The sequence below is a fragment of the Scyliorhinus torazame genome, chromosome 6 (genome assembly GCF_047496885.1).
Source record: "Scyliorhinus torazame isolate Kashiwa2021f chromosome 6, sScyTor2.1, whole genome shotgun sequence".
Taxonomy (NCBI): domain Eukaryota; kingdom Metazoa; phylum Chordata; class Chondrichthyes; order Carcharhiniformes; family Scyliorhinidae; genus Scyliorhinus; species Scyliorhinus torazame.
The window spans coordinates 150,039,847-150,062,554 of record NC_092712.1 but is presented as its reverse complement, the minus strand read 5'-3'; the positions used below and the strand labels follow the sequence as shown (position 1 = coordinate 150,062,554).

At 45.9% G+C, this 22,708-nt stretch overlaps 1 protein-coding gene across 2 annotated transcripts in view; it reads right to left on the bottom strand.

Annotated features, from left to right (window-relative positions):
• Positions 1–22,708, bottom strand: part of LOC140425065 (band 4.1-like protein 4B) — a 574,236-nt gene that overhangs the window by 147,769 nt on the left and 403,759 nt on the right. For both annotated transcript variants that reach the window (XM_072508898.1, XM_072508899.1), the window contains exon 16: positions 20,425–20,594. In XM_072508898.1, coding sequence (XP_072364999.1) covers positions 20,425–20,594 — 170 coding nt within the window. The remainder of the gene's footprint in view (positions 1–20,424; positions 20,595–22,708) is intronic.

Below are 22,708 nucleotides of genomic sequence, written 5' to 3'. Positions count from 1 at the left end.
AGGAATTTTTGTTCTTCTCACCAGTACACACAGTTTACACTCGCATCGACGTCTTTGTAGTAGGGAAATTGATGCTTCCAGAAATAGTCAGAGCGGAGTACTCCATGATCGTAATCTCCGACGACACACTACATGGATGAGAGGTTGGAGACGGGCCATGCCCAACACCTCGTATGGAGGTGGGACACAATCCTCTTGGCAGACAAGGTCTTCTGCCAGAAAACATCACAGGCCATAGGTGAGCATGTTACTAACAACCGGAACGGGGAAGTCTCACCTTCCACATTCTGGGAGGCACTGAAGGCTGTGATAAGGGGAGAAATTATAGCCTACAAGGCTCCTAGAGATAGGGAAGAGAGAGTGGCTAGGCCCTGATCACAGAGCTTCTGCTGGAGAGGGAAACACTATAAATGGACCTTAACTTGCTATCCACCAGGATAGCAATGTACCACTCCGCCAGGCATGGGGACCTTCTATGAGCATGGAGAGGAGGCTAGCCACCTGCTGGCTCACCAGCTGAGAAATCTGGCAGCCACAAGGGAATTAGCGCAGGTGAAGGATCGCAGAGGCAGACTGGTAGCCGAACCAAAAATGGTCAACAAGCTTTTGAGGCCTTCTATCGGGGGCTATACACCTCCGAGTCCCTGATGAGGACTCAGGGATGAAACGGTTCCTCGATGCACTGGACATGCCAGTCGTGAGAGATGATAGACAGAGGGAGCTGGAAGTACCACCGGGGGAAAGGTCATGGAGAGCATCAACTCCATGCAGGAGGAGAAGGCGCCAGGGCCTGATGGGTTCCTGGCAGACTTATACAAAGGATTTGCGCTGGTACTTACCCCGCATCTGCGGGAGATGTTCACAGACTCACTAACGAGGGCCACCCTGCCTCCAATGCTAATACAGGCCAGCATATCACCGATACCCAAAAAAGACAATGATCCAATGGAATGTGGATCACACAGACCCATTTTGCTGCTTAATGTGGACATGAAAATACTTGCAAACGTCCTGGCCAAGATACTGGAGAACTGCGTACCAGAGGTGGTCGCAGAGGATCAGACAGGCTTTGTAAGGGTAGACAGTTAACTGTGAATCAGACAGCTGCTGAATATGATACTTCAGTGGTAGGGAAATTACTGGAGAGAATTCTTCGAGACAGGATCTACTCCCATTTGGAAGCAAATGGACGTATTAGTGAGAGGCAGCACGGTTTTGTGAAGGGGAGGTCGTGTCTCACTAACTTGATAGAGTTTTTCGAGGAGGTCACTAAGATGATTGATGCAGGTAGGGCAGTAGATGTTGTCTATATGGACTTCAGTAAGGCCTTTGACAAGGTCCCTCATGGTAGACTAGTACAAAAGGTGGAGTCACACGGGATCAGGGGTGAACTGGCAAGGTGGATACAGAACTGGCTAGGCCATAGAAGGCAGAGGGTAGCAATGGAGGGATGCTTTTCTAATTGGAGGGCTGTGACCAGTGGTGTTCCACAGGGATCAGTGCTGGGACCTTTGCTCTTTGTAGTATATATAAATGATTTGGAGGAAAATGTAACTGGTCTGATTAGTAAGTTTGCAGACGACACAAAGGTTGGTGGAATTGCGGATAGCGATGAGGACTGTCTGAGGATACAGCAGGATTTAGATTGTCTGGAGACTTGGGCGGAGAGATGGCAGATGGAGTTTAACCTGGACAAATGTGAGGTAATGCATTTTGGAAGGGCTAATGCAGGTAGGGAATATACGGTGAATGGTAGAACCCTCAAGAGTATTGAAAGTCAAAGAGATCTAGGAGTACAGGTCCACAGATCACTGAAAGGGGCTACACAGGTGGAGAAGGTAGTCAAGAAGGCATACGGCATGCTTGCCTTCATTGGCCGGGGCATTGAGTATAAGAATTGGCAAGTCATGTTGCAGCTGTATAGAACCTTAGTTAGGCCACACTTGGAGTATAGTGTTCAATTCTGGTCGCCACACTACCAGAAGGATGTGGAGGCTTTAGAGAGGGTGCAGAAGAGATTTACCAGAATGTTGCCTGGTATGGAGGGCATAAGCTATGAGGAGCGATTGAATAAACTCGGTTTGTTCTCACTGGAACGAAGGAGGTTGAGGGGCGACCTGATAGAGGTATACAAAATTATGAGGGGCATAGACAGAGTGGATAGTCAGAGGCTTTTCCCCAGGGTAGAGGGGTCAATTACTAGGGGGCATAGGTTTAAGGTGAGAGGGGCAAAGTTTAGAGTAGATGTACGAGGCAAGTTTTTTACGCAGAGGGTAGTGGGTGCCTGGAACTCACTACCGGAGGAGGTAGTGGAGGCAGGGACGATAGGGACATTTAAGGGGCATCTTGACAAATATATGAATAGGATGGGAATAGAAGGATACGGACCCAGGAAGTGTAGAAGATTGTAGTTTAGTCGGGCAGTATGGTCGGCGCGGGCTTGGAGGGCCGAAGGGCCTGTTCCTGTGCTGTACATTTCTTTGTTCTTTGTTCTTTGACCCCATCCGGGAGAGAACACCAGAGATGATCGTCTCCCTTGATGCAGAAAAGGCCTTCGACAGAGTCGAGTGGAAGTACCTCATTGAGGTAATGGAGCGGTTTGGGCTAGGGCAGGGTTCACCTCTTCATGAAACTCCTGTACAATGCCCCCAAGGCAAGCGTACGGACCAACGCCACCAGGTCTGAATACTTCCACCTGTACAAAGCAGGGATGCCGGCTGCCCCCGCTCTTGTTCGCCATGGCAATTGAGGCGCTGGCGATCGCTCTACGAGACGTGAGAGGCTGGAGGGGAATCCAAAGAGGAGGCAGAGAGCACAGTCTCACTCTATGAGTATGACTTGCTCCTCTACATCTCCGACCCGCAAAACGGCATGAATGAAATCACAAAGTTCCCGGGAGAGTTCAGAGCTAAACTCAACCTGGGCAAAAGCAATGTTTTCCTGATGTGCCCGAGAGGGGGAGGGGCAGAGCTGGAGGGTCTACCATTTAAAATCGCCCAAAGCAAGTCCCTCTACCTGGGGATCCAAATTGCCTATGACTGGACACAGATCCACTAGTGGAACCTAACAAGTCTGGCAGAGAAAGTTAAAAAGGACCCAAGTAGGCAACTGTTTGTGTGTGTGGGGGGTGGGAAGGGAGGTAAATATACATTTGGGTGCCGGAGAAACAATTACACAGGGCAATACTCAAATGGGTCTGGTGTTGGTGTTCGCACTTGCTTCTCCAGGACGGATCTCGCTGCCGTTGTCGGCTTGCGCTCACCTCTGCTTCAGCCGTTCCTCCCGTCTTTCGCCTGTATTCTACTTGTTCTCTGTTCCTGGAGATGCAAAGTTTGCTATCAAGTCGCCTACTTATGTGTTGTAAATAATTTTGCCAGTTGTACAGAGTTGCTGCTGTTGAGCTGGTGCACAATGCCCTACCAGTTATCCTATTGTATTTTTTATTATTACTTTTTGTTTTAGTATGTTTGGATGTGCCCTTCTCTTCTATACATGTATATATATATATATATATATATATATATATTTCTTATTCTGTGTACATAACGGTAAATATACTTTGTTCAAAAACACAATAAAAACATTTATCAAAAAAAAAAGGACCTTCAGAGATGGGACGCACTCCCACTTTCCCTGGCAGGGAGGGTGCAGATAATCAAGCTGAATGTGCTGCCTAGGTTCCTCTTCCTGTTCAGATCCATACCGATCTACATCCCCAAGGCCTCTTTCCAAATGATAGGCAAATGATTATGGCGTTTGTGTGGGGGGAAAAGAAATCCAAGAATCCCCCAAACCGCACTACAAAGGAGAAGAAGCATGGGTGGCTTGGCCTCCCGAACTTGCAATATTACTACTGTGTAGCCACAGCTGAGAGAGTGAGGGGACGGGTGACGGAACCAAACACAGAATGGGTGAAGATGGAGGAGTCCTCCTGTATAGGAATGACTCTCTGGGCCCTCGCCCCAACAGCACTCTCATCCCCGCCAACAAAACACTCAACTAGCTCAGTGGTAGTAGCAACCCTGAGAACCTGGAATCAGATGAGACAATACTTGAGTCGACCGAAGTGTCCATCATGGTCCCAACCTGAGGCACCAGCCATGCTTTGCACCACCTTTAAGAGGTGGAGGCAGGACGGGGGGACACTGATGGTGAGGAACTTTTACATGGGGGACAGACAAGCGGGCACCCAAGGGTCCCAAGAGACAAAATGTTGGAAGAGTTACTGGACGTGGACAGTCTGGGAAAGGGGAACTGTGGGGACATATACGGATGACTTTCAGAAAGGACAAGCTCCCCACTGGACGAATCAAGGGGAAAATGGGAGGGAGAGCTAGGGACGGAAATAGGGTGGGGACTCTGGAGCAAAGCACAGAGCAGGGCCAACTCCACCTCCCCCTGCGTAAGGATTTTTTTCTTTAAATTTAGAGTGCCCAATTATTTTTTTTCCCAATTAAGTGGCAATTTAGCGTGGCCAATCCACCTAACCTGCACACCATTGGGTTGTGGAGGTAAAACCCACGCAGACATGGGGAGAATGTGCAAACTCCAGACGGACAGTGACCCAGGGCCGGGATTCAAACCCGGGTCCTCAGCGCCGCAGTCACAGTGCTAACCACTGCGCCATGTGCTGCCCTCCGCTGCGCAAGGATAAGCCTCATGCAGCTGAAAGTGGTGCACAGAGCACACCTGACAAGGACAACCGTGTAGTTTCTTCCCGGAGGTGGATGATTAATATGAATGGTGCCAGGATGCTCATATGTTCTGGGCCTGCCCCAGAGTTGTCGGGTTTTGGACAGGCTTCTTCAAGGCGATATCCAAAGATGGGGCCGTGCCTGAGAGTGCCAGTCTTCGGGATATCGGACCAGCCAGAACTACATTTGGGGAAGAGGGCTGATGTCCTTGCCTTTGCTTCCCCAATTGCCCGCCAGAAAATTCTGCTTGGCTGGCGATAATCAGTACCACCACAGGTGCAGACTGGGTGGCAGGCCGATCGGAATTTCTCCACCTGGAGAAAATTAAGTACACCATCCTAGGGTCTGAAGATGGTTTCCACAATGTGTGGGGGCCATTCGTCAACCTGTTCCAAGATCTATTCGAAGCCACCAACAGGAGGTTGGGTGGGGGGGGAAGGGGGACAGAAAGCAGACAGAAATGTGAGGGACAGAAACAGCGGGGGAGAGACCAGAGGAAACACCAAGGGGGAGGCCAGGGAGTGACCAATTCCTTCTGCAACGTCAACGGTACCTCAACACAACCTGTCCCTCTTCATATCTTTGTATCATCTGCAAACTTAGCAACACACCCTCAGTTCCTTCTTCCGGATCATTAATGTATATTGTGAAAAGTTGTGGTCTCAACACTGACCCCGGTGGAACATCATAAGTCACTGACTGCCATCCTGAAAAAGACCCCTTTATGCCCACTCTCTGCCTCCTGCCAGTCAGCCAATCCTCTATTCACGCCAGTACTTTGCTCTTAACTTATTTAGCAGCTTTCTGTACGGCACCTTGTTAAAGGCCTTCTGGAAATCCAAATAGATCAGGTCCACTGGCTCTCCTTTGTCCATCAGAGAAACCCAAGATGGACAATAAATGCCGGCCTAGCCCAGTAATGCCCACATCCCAATGATCAATAAAAAGTCAGGCAAGTAATAGTGTGTACCGTGAGCTTTAATGTAATCAATGTCACAAGAAAACCACTAGCACACTTATAAATTTAAACTTAATGTTTAGGAAGCAGTGGCTTGGTGTCCCTTGAGCCTTCACATGATCTTGGTCTCTTTTGGGTTGACAGGTATTAATGTTTAGGGGCAGCAAGGCATTTCCCACAAATTGGGGGTAACAACAACTTACAAATTTTTTAAAATCTTCAACGTTGTAAAATCACAGAATCACAGAATAATGCAGTACAGGCGGGGCACTTCGGTCCATCGAGTCTGCACCGATGCATGAAAGACACCTGACCTGCCCACCTAATCCCATTTGCCAGCACTTGGCCCATAGCCTTGAATGTTATGACATGCCAAGTGCTCATCCAGGTACTTTTTAAACGATGTGAGGCAACCCGCTTCCACCACTCTCCCAGGGAGTGGGTTCTAGACCCTCACCACCCTCTGGGTAAAAAGGATTTTCCTCAAATCCCCTCCTGCCCCTCACCTTGAACTTGTGTCCCCTGACCCTTCAACTATCCACTCTGTCCATGCCCCTCAGAATCTTGTACATCTCGATCAGGTCACCCCTCAGTCTTCTCTGCTCCAGTGAAAACAACCCAAGTCTATCCAACCTCTCTTCATAACTTAAATTGTCCATCCCGGGCAACAACCTGATGAATCGCCTCTGCACCCCCCCCCCCCCCCCCCCCCCCCCAGTACAATCACATCCTTTCTATAATATGGTGACCAGAATTGCACACAGTACTCCAGCTGTGGCCTCACAAAAGTTCTATACAGCTCCAACCTGGCCTCCCTTTTTGTAATCTATGCCTCGATTGATAAAGGCAAGCGTCCCATATGCCTTTTCACCACTTTATTAACCTGCCCTTCTGTCTTCAGAGATCTATGAACAAATACTCCAAGGTCCCTTTGTTCCTCAGAACTTCCAAGTGTCAGGCCTTTCATTGAATACTTCCTTGTCAAATTACTCTTCCCAAATGTATCACATCACACTTTTCAGGGTTAAATTCCATCTGCCACTTTTTTGCCCATTTGACCATCCCGTCTGTATCTTCCTGCAACACAGGACGCTAAACCTCACTGTTAACCACCCAGCCAATCTTTGTGTCATCCGCAAACTTACTGATGCTACTCCCACACGGTCATCTATGTCTTTTATATAAATGACAAACAATAGGGGATCCAGCACAGATCCCGGTGGTACGCCACGGGGCACTGGCGTACTGCAGGAAAATGTCCCAAAGCACTTCATAGGAGTAATTATCAAACATAATTTGACAAAGCGTCATGAGGGGGTATTAGGACACTTGAGCAAAGGCTTCATAAAAAAGGTAGGTTTTAAAAAGTGCTTAAAGGAGAAGGCAGAGATTGTGAGGCAAAGAGCTTTAGGTAGGGAACTCCAGACCTGACAGCTGAAGGCATAGCCTTCAATGTTGGAGTAAAATAAAGCATGGATGCACAGCAGGCCAGAATTCGAGGAGTGCAAGGATTTTGGACCATTGTAAAGCTGTGTTATATTACAAAGGTAGCAAGGTAAATTCATAGCTCGATTTGGGATTAGAATACGGAGTAAAAACTTGGCAGAATAATACATTCACAGCATAGAAACATGCTATTTTGAATAACAGGTTTATGGGACCGTTTATGCTCCACATGAGGGACATTGGTGTACTTGTCCACATATCCCTGAAGGTAGCAGATCACGTAGATAATGTGCTTTAGAAGGTATCTGAGATAATTGTCTTTATTCGCCAAGGCATAACTGCAGGGAGATTATTCTATAACTGCATAAAACGCCAGTTGATTTATGAAACACAGCTGGAATATTGTGAACAAGTCACCATAGTAAAGGAAGGATGTCATTAAAGAGAGGATACATCAGAGATTTATAAAGATTGTGCCAAGGCTTGAACATTTAAGTTATGAGGAAAGATTGGATAGGTTGCAGTTGTTTACTTTGGAAAAGAGGAGGCTGAGGGGAGATTTACCGGGGTCTTTAAAATCACTAAGGGCCTAGATAAATTGGAATGAAAGACCAATTTCCTTTAGTTGAGTGGCTAATGAACTGGGGGATATTGGGCAATTGGTAAGAAGACTAGGGCAGGGATGGCGAATCAACTTCCACGTCGAAATGGTGCCCGGCACCGACCCGGCAATTCTCCAGGACCCGAGAACCGGCATGTTCGCATCTGTGCGGCTGGGGGGGGGCCATTGCCAGAGGCCCGCCCAGCGATCCTCCACTCCTGACCGGCCGAGTTCCCGATGGCGTGGTTCTAACCATCTATCGCCATTGGGGAACCTCGCATGGTGGCTGCGGACTCAGTCCGCGGCTGACCTGGTGGGGGCAGGGGGATCGGGCACCGGGGGGGGGGGCCTTATGGGCGGCCGGGGGACAGATCGGGCCGGTTGGGTGCAAGAGAGCGCGTCCGATCGGGGGGGAAGGGCCTACATTTCGAAGCTGCCTCTGTGGTCCGCGTCCGCCATGGCCAGAAGGGAGGTTCCCTGTATCCGCAGTTAAAGCTGCGTGAATCACTCCGGGTCCCTTCTAGCCCCTGCAGGGCATTGAATTAGCTTATTTTGTTTCATGGAAACTCCGGATGGAACGCCAGTGCTCTTACCCAGCGTGGGCTCATAGTCCCATTTTGGGAGAATCCAGCCCATTGTTGGGGGAGGGATGGGCGTGGAAGTGAAATGAATTTCACCACACATGGTGGGGTCTGTAAGACATTGCATAAAAAGGTGATAGAGGCAGAAACCCTCATCATATTTAAAAATCACTTGGACATGCACTTGGAGTACTGTAACCTGCAAGGCTTTGGGCCAAGTACTAGAAAAATCAAATTATATTGACTAGTTATTTTTCAGACAGCACAAGCACAATAGGTTAAATGGTTTTCTTCTACTTCTAATATTCTATGAAATGAACTCACCCTGCTCAATATTTCCTGGTAGGTATAACGCCTCAGTTCTGCTGATGGATGAATGAGACTTGGTGCAAGTTGGGATGCTGGTGGCAGGGTTTGGATGAACCTAAGTTTACGATGGAGCAAGGTGGGAGGCCAATCAGCAGGGCATTGGAAAAGTAAAGTCCAGAGATAGAGGCATGTGTTTCAGCAGATGAGCTGACGCTGGGGGGCAGATGAGCAATGTTACCAAGATGAAAGTAAGAGGTCAAAGTTGCGAGCAATCTGATTGAGCCTCAGACAGTGGCTAGGGAAAAGGAAGGAATCAGTGGCTAGGGACAGCGCTGGTGGTGGGAATTGAAGACAATGGGATCAGTCTTGCTAATATTTAATTGCAGGACATGCCTGCTCAGACAATACTAAATGTCAGGCAAGCAGCCTGAAGTCAGAGGTAATGGAGATGTCAGCAGGTGTTAAGGCATAGGTGGAATGGTTTGCTTGTCACCGACACAGGTAAGAGAGCCGTGTGGAGTAAAACATGAAGTCAAATAAAAATTCAGTTATTGAATCGAATGCCTCACAGAATAAAAAATGTCATTCTGTAATAAAGCTGACTTTGACAATCTTGTTTGTAATGACGGGCCATCACTCATTTTTATTTTTCTAGTCTGACAGTTGAATGAAGCATTTTGTTTCAGGCCCATATAATGTGTCATCATCAACCCCCCCTCCCCCCACCCCCCAAACAAAACTCTTGGCTTAGACTTGAAAACTACCACCCTCATTTCAACCTCGTTTTCCTCTCAAGGTCCGTGAACGTGTTGTCGCCTCGCAAATCCATGAATATTTTCCCCACAACTCCATGCTTCAATCCAGCTACAGTATTGAATCGACACTGATCAAATGAAAATGAAAAATGAAAATCACTTATTGTCACGAGTAGGCTTCAATGAAGTTACTGTGAAAAGTCCCTAGTCGCCACATTCCGGCGCCTATTCGGGGAGGCTGGTATGGGAATTGAACCGTGCTGCTGGCCTGCCTTGGTCTGCTTTAAAAGCCAACGATTTAGCCCACTGAGATAAACCAGCCCCTAAACCAAAGTGACATCTTATGCGACTGTGACCATGGTAAGCTATAATTTCTTGACTTGTCTGCTCATTTTGCCATAGTTGATCTTACCATGCTCCAACACTATAGACTAGTTGGATGGGACTGCCCTCACCTGGTTTCACTCATCCAGTTTTGGCAAAGAATTACTGACAATGGCTTATTTTCCTGTGCCTATATATTTACATTGTGTATTTATCTATGTCCTATGTTTTTTCATGTATGGATAGATCTGTCTGGACTGTACGCAGAACAATACTTTTCACTGTACCTCGGTACACGTGACAATAAATCTAATCAATTACATAGGAACATAGGACATAGGAGCAGGAGTGGGCCATTCAGCCCTTCGAACCTTCACCACCATTCAAGAAGATCATGGCCTATCTGGTTGTAGTCTCAATTCCACTTTCATATCTGTCCCCTATAACCCTTAACTCTCTTGTCAATAAAAAAAATCTATCTAATACTGTCTTGAATAAATTCACTGACCCTCTGTTTTCTGGGACGAGAATTCCAGAGATTTGCGACCTTCAGAGAAAAAATTCTCCTCATCTCCACGTTAAAAGGAAGATCTATTATTCTTAAAATGTGTCTCCTAGTTCTAGTCACCCCACAAGAGGAAACATCCCCTTGGTTTCCACCCAATCAAGACCTCTCAATATCTTATATGTTTCAATAAGATCACCTCCCATAGTCCAATGGGTATAGGCTCAACTTGTTCAACCTTTCTTCATAAGCCCTTCACCCCATTAATGAGACAAGCGAACCTTCTCTGAACTGCGTCTAACACAATGACGCGAAGGTCGGTGTGATCTTGAGCCACTTAGTCAAATTCTTCCTGCCCCGACATGAAACATACCATGCCCGAGTCATCAGGCCTTTGGTTCGCCCGCTCTGGGGGGCCAGCTCAGCACCCCAATCAAGGAGGCACTGCATTTAAATGGATCCTCAGCATTCACTCTCAGTCAAGCCAGGAGGATGAACACTTGTGCCAAGATTCTTGGAGGGGGCACAGAAAGAAAAACAAAGTAATAAATGATTGAAACAGAGAAATCACATTGTAGAAAAAATGCACCAGACAAGGATCTGAAAGGCCACCTCTTGCTATAATGGCATCTTCAGAGGTTTTGCTGCTTCTTCTAATTTTAAAACTAAAAGAAAAGTGAACAACAGGGAATTGGGTCAAGAGAACTGAAGATGACCACTATGGTTTTGTGGTCGTACCCTCACCTGAGTCAGAAGGATGTGCATTCAAGCCCTGCTCCAGAAATGTGAAAAACTGTTTCAGTGGCATACTGAGACAGCCATTAACCTGAGCCGCAACCTGCCTTTTCGGGTGGGCACCAAAGATTCTACAGCTTAATTTCAAAGAACGCAGGTTTCCTGTTCGATATATCTGTCTCAACCAACACCACTAACACAGATTATTTTGCCATTATCTCATTGATGTTTATGGGACTTTCCTGTGCTCAAATTGGCTGCAGTGGTTTTTTTAATTCATTTACGGGATGTGGGCATCGCTGGTTAGACCAGCGTTTATTGCCCATCCCTAGTTGCCCTTCAGAAGGTGGTGGTAATGTTTCCTATATTACAACAGTGACTACACTTCAAAACTACTTCATTAGCTGAAAGCGTGTGTTGGGTAGTTAAAGGAGCTTTATAAATTCAAAACAATTCAAGTCTGTCTTTCAATTTTTAATGGATATTCTCTGGGTAGGGCATGGAGGAGACTACATTAGGTGGCACACATTTCCTCAACAATGCAAGGGAACATGCAATGGTTGGGGGATAGGTGGGGAGGTGATGGTATTGGCTTGGTGCATCACCAAGTTGCTCTCTGGAGTTGCAAAGGGGAGGGAGGAAGCAGAAGTTGATCAGCTCAATCTTGGTGACAAAGAAGCCCATCAGCTCCTCAAATGTTGTTGGAGATGAGAGTGGAAGAGACAGGGAAGGGGCATTTAAGGAGATAATTGACTGTAGAGAAATAATCCAGGGGTTACTTTACTCTTATCACACTTAGAAAAATGGCAATATCAGACGTACACTGGTACCAAGGCATCAAATCCAGATCAACAAAGACATAAACAAAAGCACACAAGTAAAAGACAGGGAAATAATACAACAGCATCCAGCAGCAAGCCAGGTTTCACTTGATGGCACATCAGACAATGCAAAGATAAGAAGGAAGAATTACAATCATATTTTCCCTCATCGACCACTAAATATTATCACCAAACCCAATAACTCCTGTTGTTACCAATCCAGCTACCATTAGAAACAAAAGGGAAACCAAAACAGGACACATTCAGATAATGATGCATAACCAGAAACATGACACACACACACACACACACACACACACACACCCCTCCTTGTCAACAGATAATGGGAAAACACCATGGGCGTCATTCTCCGACCCCCCGCCGGGTTGGAAAATGGCCGTTGGCCGCCGTGAATCCCGCCCCCGCCGAAGTCTCCAGTACCGGAGATTGGGCGGGGGCGGGAATCGGGCCGCGCCGGTTGGCGGGACCCCCCACTCAATTCTCCGGCCCAGATGGGCCGAAGTCCTGCCCAGAAATTGCCTGCCCCGCCGGCGTAAATCAAAGCTGGTATTTACCGGCGGGACCAGGCGGCGCGGGCGGGCTCCGGGGTCCTGGGGGGGGGCGCGGGACAATCTGACCCCGGGGGGTGCCCCCACGGTGGCCTGGCCCGCGATCGGGGCCCACCGATTCGCGGGCGGGCTTGTGCCGTGGGGGCACTCTTTCCCTTCCGCCTCCGCCACGGCCTCCACCATGGCGGAGGCGGAAGAGACTCTCCCCACTGCGCATGCGCGGGAAACTTTCAGTGGCCGCTGACGCTCCCGCGCATGCGCCGCATTTCCATGCCAGCTGGCGGGGCAACAAACGCCATTTCCGCCAGCTGGCGGGGCGGAAATCCCTCCGGCGTCGGCCTAGCCCCTCAATGTTGGGGCTCGGCCCCCAAAGATGCGGAGCATTCCGCACCTTTGGGCCGGCGCGATGCCCGTCTGATTGGCGCCGTTTTTGGCGCTGGAATACTGCGAACAGTTTTGGTCCCCTTATCTGAGGAAAGGTATGCTAGAATTGGATGCTGTCCAGAGAAGGTTCACTAGGTTGTTGGGTATGGAAGGATTTTCTTATGAGGAATGGTTGAGTAATTTGGGCATGTACTCATGGAATTTTAGAAGAATGAGAGATGATCTTATTTAGACACATAGGATTCTCAGGGTGCTTGGCAGGATAGATGTTGAGAGGTTGTTTCCACTTGTGGGAGAATCTAGGACCAGAGGGCATAATTTTAGAGTAAAGGGTTGCCCATTTAAGACAGAGATGAGGAGGAATTTCTTCTCTCAGAAGGGAGTGAATCTGTGGAATTCTTATGGCAGAGAGCTATAGAGACTCGGTGGTTAAGCATGTTCAGGTGCACCATAGAAAGCATCCTATCTGGCTGCATCACAGCCTGGTATGGCAACTGCTCGGCCCAAGACCACAAGAAACATCAAAGAGTCGGCAACACCACCCAGTCCATTACACGAACCCGCCTCCCATCCATTCACTCTATCTACACCTCCCACTGCCTTGGGAAAGCGGGCAGCATAAACAAAGACTCCTCCCACCCAGCCTACTCACTCTTCCAACTTCTTCCATCGGGCAGGAAATACAAAAGTCTGAGAACATGCACAAGCAGATTCAAAAACAGCGTCTGCCCCGCTGTTACCAGACTCCTAAACGGCCCGCTTATGGACTGATCTGATTAATACTACACTCCTGTATGCTTCACCCGGTGCTGGTGTCTATGTATTTACATTGTGTACCTTGTGTTGCCCTATTGTGTATTTTCTTTTCATGTACTAAATGGTCTGTTGAACTGCACGCAGAAAAATACTTTTCACTGTATCTCGGTACACATGACAATAAACAAATCCAATCCAATCCAATCAAGGCTGAGACGGAGAGATTTTTAATCAGTAAGGGAATCAAGGGGTATGGGGATAAGACGAGAAAATGGAGTTGAGGATTATATCCATGATCTCATTGAATGGTGCAGCATACTAGTTCGGCCAAATGGACTACTTCTGCTACTACATCTTACAGTCTTTAGGATGCATTTCTCCCTTCAACTGTTTTATTCCCTGTTCCTGGTTTTGGCTCCAGTTTCGACTTATATCGATCACAATTAGGATAAGTATTTTGCATGTAGCACTCGTAATATACAAAAAAATATTAAAACAAAATGAGAGATGGCAAGCACCTGATACTCTTTGATGAGTCATTGTCCATAAGTGAGAAGTAAAAAGCCTTTTTCAAATAATATAGATTTGATTTTAAAAGGCCAACTAGAAATCCCTGACAGTCTCATTATACAACAGCTGTTAGAAGAGTGGTGCACTCAATAGGAAATGTCAGTGAGGAGGATGAAATCTGAAGCACTAACAGACTTTAAATGAAGCAGCACAATAAGCACTTACCCAACAGGAGACAGGAAAAGTGTTAACAAGTGAATTGTTTAAAATAAAGGCTCTGTAGCATCACATTTTTAGTATTATCTTGCCCTAGTTTCAAATGTACAATATGAAGTAAAGACACACCAACAACTAACCCCTAAGCCTCCAATTTGACATGGTCACGCACAGATAATATTATTTTATATATTCCATTCCTTGCATGCCCATCATTTCAGAAATTCACTTTTACTTTCAAGTGCAGCTGGCATAATGAGCACCAATGTGCTTACACCGGAAACCAATTATACCACGGTTCATCCATTTGACGTCACAAAATATTATACACCAATTGCACCATGTTCAGCAACTCCTCAGATAATGGCGCAGTCCATGTCCAAATGCAGCAAGACCTGGACAATATCCAGGCTTGGCCAGCCAAGTGGCAAGTTACATTTATACCACACATGTGCCAGACAATGATCATCTCCAACAAGAGAGAATCTAACCATTGTCCCTTGACATTCAATAGTATAACCACTGTTCAATCCCCCACTAACAACATCCTGGGGGTTACCATTGACCAGAAACTGAACTGGACCAGCCATATAGATACTGTGGCTACAAGGGCAGGTCAGAGGCTAGTATTCCTGTGATGGGTAACTCACCTCCTGGCTCCCCAAAGCCTGTCCAACACCAACAAGGCACAAGTCTAGCGTTTGATTAAATACTCCTCATTTGCCTTGATGAGTGCAGCTCCAACAACACTCAAGAAGCTCAACACCATCCAGAACAAAGCAGCCCCCTTCATTGGCAACTCTTTCACAGACATTCACTCCCTCCACCGCCAATGCACAGTGGCAGCAGTGCGTACCATCTACTAAATATACTACAGGGACTCACCAAGGCTCCTTAGAGAGTACCTTCTAAATCCATGACTGCTGCCATCTAGAAGGACAATGACAGCAGACACCAGGGAACACCAACACCTGGATGCTTCCCTCCAAGTCACACACACCATTCTGAGTAACAAGACAAGGGAATTCTCAATGAATGGCAGGACACTAGGAAGCTCAGAGGAACAGAGGGCTCAAAGGGTGCTGTTCCACATATCCCTGAAGGTGACAGGACAGGTTGTTAGAGTAGTTAAGAAGGCATCCGGGACACATGTTTTTATCAGTCGTGGCATAGATTATAACAGCAGGGAGGTTTTGATGGAGCTGGACAAAACTTTGGATAGACCACAGTTGGAGTCCTGTGTGTAGTTATGCTTGCCTCACCAAAGGAAGGATGTGATTGCACTGGAGAGGGTGCAGAGGAGATCCAGCAGGATGTTGCTGGATTGCTGCATTTCAGCTATGAAGAGAGGCTGGATAGGCTCGGGTCATTTTCTTTAGAGCAGAGAAGGCTGAGGGGGGACCTGATTGAGGTGTATAAGATTATGAGAGGTATGGACAAGGTGAATAGGTGGCAAAGGGGGGTATAATTCAACCATGAGGGGGTATAATTTTTAGGTGAGGGGCAGGAGATTTGTAGGGGATCTGAGGAAAACCTTCTTCACCCACAGGGTGATGGCAGTCTGGAATGCACTTCCTGGGAGGGTAGTGGAAGCTGGAAACCTCACAACCTTTAAAAAGTTTGTGGATGTGCACTTGAAACATCATGGGCTGGTTTCTTCGATCCTGCAACTATGTTACAGGATCGGTCTGGCCTTACAACCAGAAGGTTGGCGCCACCCCCACTCACTGCCCCTCTGTGACAAGCCTCACCACCCCCGGACCACCTCCCACCAGTCCCCCCAGCCCCCTGCCAGTGGATCGGCTCCACCCAGCCTGTGGCATCGCTGGATTCAGTCTGCAGCCGCCATGCGACGCCCCCGAACGGTATGAGCACAAGTGTCTCACACCGTCGGGGACTCGGTTCATCGGAGGCGGAGCATCGGGGGAGGGCCTCAGTTGACATCCTGAAGCCATCCATACGGTGTGTGGCGTACTCGCCGAGTATGCCGTTTTTGAGGGGGCGGAGCATCGCAAAAACGACATCGCCCCCGATTCCGGAGTAAACGGGGATTCCCTAGCTGATTGCCGAACTAGATTTTGGCGTTGCCAATCGGAGAATCCCACCCCATAACACTCAAGGTTATGGGCCAAGTGCTGGAAAGTGGGATTAGTATAGATTTGGTTTTGTTTTGTTGGTGCAGACTCGATGGGCCGAATGGTCTCTTCTGTACTATATGGCTCTATGGCTATTACCTTACTTGGATCTCGATGGTCTGAGATCCATGAGATGGAACAAACCTGCTGCAATGCGGCTTCACCATAGTAAGGAGAACACAACTGAGCAACTTTGACATCAAGTTTCCTAATAATTATTAGGGTGTTCCTTTAGTCTGCCACTTGTGCTGACCATGTACTTCACCCACCCAAAAAGACCTTCTTCCCACCTCGAGAGATCTCACTGACTTACTAACTGCATGGTCCAGATCAGTTTGGTAAAATGGTGGACGTCACCTTTCAAATTTGCTCCACCACCTTCTACCCTCCCTTTGTCACCTACCAAGTTCCCTCCATCACCCTAGACCCACCCAGTATCATCATGCACCTCTGTGATCCTAAACCTTCCCGTTACCCTGGATTCTATCACCATCCACCTTCACATGCCTTTCCTCCCTTTAGAGCTGACATCTGTTACCATTTTCATGCTCACCGTGACCCTGCTCCCCCATCCCCATTATCTGAGCCCTCTGTCGCCACCCCTTCTGTGACCCTCCCGATGAGGCCTCAACCTACTAGACTCGCACCAAGGACCTGCCACCCTGCCACACCCCACACGCCTACTGAACACTTTCCTCATCCTTTTTCCCCCTGTCTAGCCTTCACTCCACCCTTCCATCCTACGCCCCAATTCCAGCCTCCACCTGCCTCCCTTGGCTTGGCACTCGTTTGCTATTGGCACTCAAGTGAAGCTATGTGAGATTCCCAAGAAGGAGAAAGCAACATCTATTGTCCTCAAAATCATGGAAGAAGGGAAGCTTGCCAGGTGCACACCACTTATTTCCAACCATAAAACTGAATGTTCTAAGTTCTCGGTGGGGTACTTGAAGAGTAAACTTAATTTTGGTGAGGTGGCCTTTAATGAGTTTGCATGAGCTGCTAATGCATGCAAATGGGTTACTGACATTGTTCGTCAGGAAGCTTGATCTGCTTTTAACTTGCCTTGAAAGTCAGGACAACAAAATTCCAACAAAATGCCCTTGAGAAACAGAACTCTGGTCTCCCGCCAATTTAAGTGCCCCATCCCACCATGATACCCGTTGCTGATGGAACCAGAAAATTGTGCCCTCTGAGTTTGGTTGGCTCGGTAAATATTGGCTAAGACTACCCTGGCTCTGGGTCACTCTCCATGTGGATTTGCATATTCTCCCCGTGTTTGCGTGGGCTTCACCCCCACAACCCAAAGATGTGCAGGGTAGGTGGATTGGCCGCAATAAATTGTCCCTTAATTGGAAAAAATTAATTGGGTTCTCTAAATTAAAAAAAATAATAATATTGGCTAAGACTTCTAATGCTCCATTGTTCGGGGTGCTGGCTTCTTAAAATGCTGCTGAACTTGGCCGTCATTTGCTTGTTTATGTGGATGTAAAATTTAAAGGATTTACAAAGTTCTCCTATCCAATATGTAACCAGGAACGACTGAATTAAGATCATACAATCAGCTGCAATGTTTGCCCTATGACAATTTCTTGACTGTAAAGTGCTTCAAGATGTCCTGAGGATAGAAATTGCTCCATATTCATGCAAGTTCTTACTTCACATTGCAGAAAGGCGGTGGTTAATCTGGATTGCATTAAAATGTAAAGCTAGAAAATGTTAAAAAATAAGTGATAAAGACATTTAAAACTCAAACTCTGCTCAAAGGATTTGTACAAAGTTTGAATAGTTGACTGAAAGTGAATAGGAAGCAAAAACAGTTGACAATTAGTTAGCAATATGGGAGAGTCTATCTACTGGAAGATGAGGTACCAAGAGCCGAATGACTATCACTAAAAAAACTGAAATGACTACGTATTGTATGCTACATCTTACATTAAAATGAAGCACTATACATGCATTCTAGATCAACCAGAGTTGTTAATAACTTGTTAAACTTTGTCTTTTTGTCAAAGTGCTGGTGTTCAAACCACTTGGGTCAGAACACATTGTATTAATTACCTTTAAACTTCCTCTCCCAGGAGTCTCTGCTATGTGGAGTACTTGCCACTACACCATGTTCCACTAACTTTAAGGTGTGTTTTGAGGAAATTATGATACAAGGCCAAAAGCGCTAAACATTCCAATCACTTAAGCATTTGATTTCAGTGCAGGTACCTCTCTTTGGTGTGGTCAATGTTTACAAACATTGGGGTATAGAAAAATTTTAATTCCTAAATCTCAGATGGGATGGTGGAAGGTGGGGGCACCTCTATCAGAAGTCCCCTTGTAACTTGGGGCCCCGTCCCTTAAGGTTCGGACAGTGACAGACCACCCCCACCAAACCTATCCTCCAATTACCTGGTTCCATGTCCCAACAATTAAGGTGGAATTCTCCTATTCCGCCCATGGCACTTCCAGGGCACTTTCTGCCAGGTCAGATTTGCGGAGCTGGAAACTCTGGTCCTGACCCAGAGCAAAAATGCAGGTTGAATTACAGTGCTAAATTATTTCAGTTCTTGCTTTTCAAAGTCAAAAAATATCCATCTTGAATCTGTGAATGATGCTGTTTTACTTCCACGATTGCATGAATTGCTTGAATTAAACTGACTGGTTTGATGTTATTGAAGGTACTAGGATTCATCCGGTTTTCCCGAGGAGAGCAAATGTTTATGTACACTGTTTTTCTCACAAATAGGACATTAGTCATTCAACCAAAATATGATCGAAGGAACTGTTGCAACACCAACTGTGGAAATGCCATCAGAATTGATGTAACCAAAAGATGAATGAATTAAATCACCCATTTCACAAAATTTGAAGGAAGTGACCCTGAAGTTCTGGGAACAGCAGCTTTTGGGCGGCAAGCCTTGACAAAACTTCGGTGGTGATATGCATCACCGTATATACACAAGGGGTTAATGTAAATACACTACAACTAAGTAAACACTAGAGCGAGCACCGGAGATGTCATGATATGCAAACATGCAGCTAATGAACACTAAGAATAGGACACAGCCAATGAGCAGTCAAGACTCCAGAGGTGGCATTACCACAAGGGGGCATTACACAACCCATATATAAGGACAGGGCACACATGCTCGGTCTCTTTCCACAGGCGACACTTAAAGAGTAGGACAGGGGCAGATCAGAAGCATCACACCCACTACGTGGCTTAGAGCAGACTGGTTGGTTAGACTGAGTTACTATAGCAAGATTAGCAGGAGAGTCGAACTCATAGAGAACTGTGCTAATGGTTCAATAAATTATATTGAACTTACTTCAAAGTCTGGAGTATCTTTTGGTCAAAACTGTATTGAGTTGCAGCCTGTGTTATCCCAGAGTACAAAGCACAACAACTTCCACAATAAATAGATGGACTTGGCTGCATTTCCTAATTGCTTAAGGCCCAAATGAAAATTTTAGCAGGGTGTGAAAGGAAGAGGCAGCTTCCATCTCCAGCTTTTTTAGCCTTGGGTTTCTTGCTAAGTGTTTTGCAAGCCTAATGTCCATTTACACATCTCCAGCAGTGTGAGAGTAAGAACCAATTCATGAATACTGCTCACCAGGCTTGCTAGCTAGCTTATTTTCCAGTTTAAAGTCGATGGATGATATATAGGAAAGTGGCTTCGCAATGAGAAGACAGAAAATTTCCTGTGGTGATGACACATCTTCCCCCTTTCCCAGCCCCACCCTTCTATGCCTTCCATTGCTATACAGCAACTGAATTGATGTGTCTTTTAATTTTGAAGAATAGACTAGTTTGGCCCAGAGGCATTGCTACTCACTGCCTTCAACTACCAGCAGTGGTTTTGCAATAACCTGTTACCACTTCAGCAGTGCCATCAGCAGCAAACTTGTAGTACAGACAAGGTATTAGTGAACAGTAGACAAGGTATTAGTGAACAGTAGACAAGGTATTAGTGAACAGTAGACAAGGTATTAGTGAACAATAGGCAAGGTGTTAGTGAACAATACGTCACAGGTTGTGTATCAATACTGATGTTGATAGTTTTAGTTTGTTTTTGATTAGTACTATTTTCTCCGCTCATCTTTTAACTTAACTTTAATATGGTATTTGAAACTTACTGCTTGGACTTGGCATTCCAGGGTAGGTGCCTGTGTCTTCCAACTCCAAAGTGATCAGACCACGGTTCGGGAGATGATGCCTTCCTGCAGCAAAAGGGGTTCCACCATTCTCTTCTACGCTGAACTGCTGTAGATCGGCGCTGTTTAATAATGGTGCTACCAAAGGATGGCTGCAATTTTACACACATTAAAGACAAGAAAAATTCATGAAAAATAAATAATACTTGTCAATTATTCACCTATTCTTTAAAAATACAAGCTGGTGCTGACCATATAAAAAGTTAAATGAGGCAACCTTTGCAAGGTTATGAACCAAGCCTTTCAGTTTATCTCGATTTGTTTTCATTTCATTCCCTGTGAACAGTACTTATTTGAGCAAAAGCTTTCATAGGTGGGAACAAGCCCAAATTGCACACCACTTAGTGCTGAGTCACCTCCAACATCACCAAGGAACAGTTCTAGAAAAGCATGATATGGAAATGAAGCTGGCAATAAGAGATGAAATGGTGGCAGTAGGTTTCAAAGTCATGTGCAGATGTGATCAATATAAATTCTAAAACATTATATAAATACTCATCGTATTACAAAAGCATTCAAGAGATTGTCTTCAGTATGTGTATTAAAATCCCTCTTCTTGTATTATTTTGAACCATGATGTTGACAATAGAAAGGAAGACTCCTTATTCAGATATTGCCTTTCACAACCGTTGGACATCACAAAGTGTTTTGGAGCCAATGAAGTATTTTTGAAGTGTAGTCACCGTTGGAGTGTAGAAAGTCCAACAGTCTATTTAAGCATAGCAATGAGACAATAACCAAATAAGTGCTTGTTGTTTTAAATATTGCTGGTTGAGGGATAAATATTGGCAGGGCACTCACCTGTTCTTCTTAATAGCACCACAGTATGTTTTATGACCAGTCAGGGGGCAGATGGTTCAGCATCTCACCCAAAAAGTGTCACCTCCAGCACTTCCTCAGTATGGCACTAAAGCGTCAACCGAGATTTACTAATGGGCTCAACTCTCCTGAAGTTGAACTTAAACCCACAACATTCTGATTCAGAGGTAGGAGTGCTAGCATCGAGCCAAGGTGACAGTAAAGTATGACAAAATGTTCACAGCAGTATGGTTGTAGAATAGGTGAACGTGCCAGTAGTATCTTGAACTCCATACTAGTATTAGTGCTCACTCATAAACATCCATCTCCCTCATTAGTGAAATAATGTGGTACGGTTTAGATATTTCATGCAATCCCAATTAGATTTGTTATAATCCTTCCCCCAACTTTCTTTGACTGAAGCTCTCTCTTTCACACAACACACAGTTTCCACTTCTTGGGACTCAGGGTCTATCCCACTCTTGTTCCTTATACTTCTAGGTAAACCTACCAAAGCATGCATGTGCCTGTGATTTGTAATGATCAGCCTTGATCGTAATGAATGGTGGAGCAGGCTCGAGAGACTAAAATGTCTACTCCTGCTCCTAGTTTTTATGTTCCAAGAAAGAACTATTCTGTTTAATTCCACCTTCCAGCTCTTGGACTGTACTGTTTATTGATAAAATCTGTCACATGTACCAAGGTACAGTGAAAAGTATTATTCTGCATACAGACCTGACAGATCAGTCCATACATATATTAGTAAAACATGCAAGAAATAATTACAACTATTAAAAAGGAAGAATGCATAGAAAGATCAATTTAATATATAGACAGGCCATTCAACAGTCTAGAAACAGCAGGAAAAAAACTGTTTTTGAATATGTTACAACGAGTTCTCAACCTTTTGTATCTTTTGCCCGATGGAAGAAGTTGGAAAAAAGAATAAACAGAATAGGAGGAGTCTTTGATTATATTGTCTGCTTTCCGAAGGCAGCGGGAAAAGTAGGCGGAGTCAAGAGGTGGACGATGGGCTTGTGTGATGGACTGAAGTGTGTTCGCAACTCTCTGTAATTTCTTACGATCTTGGGCAGAATAGTTACCATGCCAAATTGTGATGCAACCAGATAGAATGCTTTCTATGGTGTGTCTATAGAAATTGGTATGAGTCATTGTGGACATTCAGAATTTCCTTAATTTCCTGAGGAAGTAAAGGCGTTGTTGTGCTTTCTTAATCGTAACGTCGACATGGGTGAACGAGGACAAATTGTTGGTAATATTCACACTTAGGAACTTGAAACTGTCAACCATCTCCACCTCAACATCATTGATATAGACAAGGGCGTGTACCACACCTCGGTTCCTAAAGTCGTTGACCAGCTTCTTTATTTTGCTGACATTGAGGGGG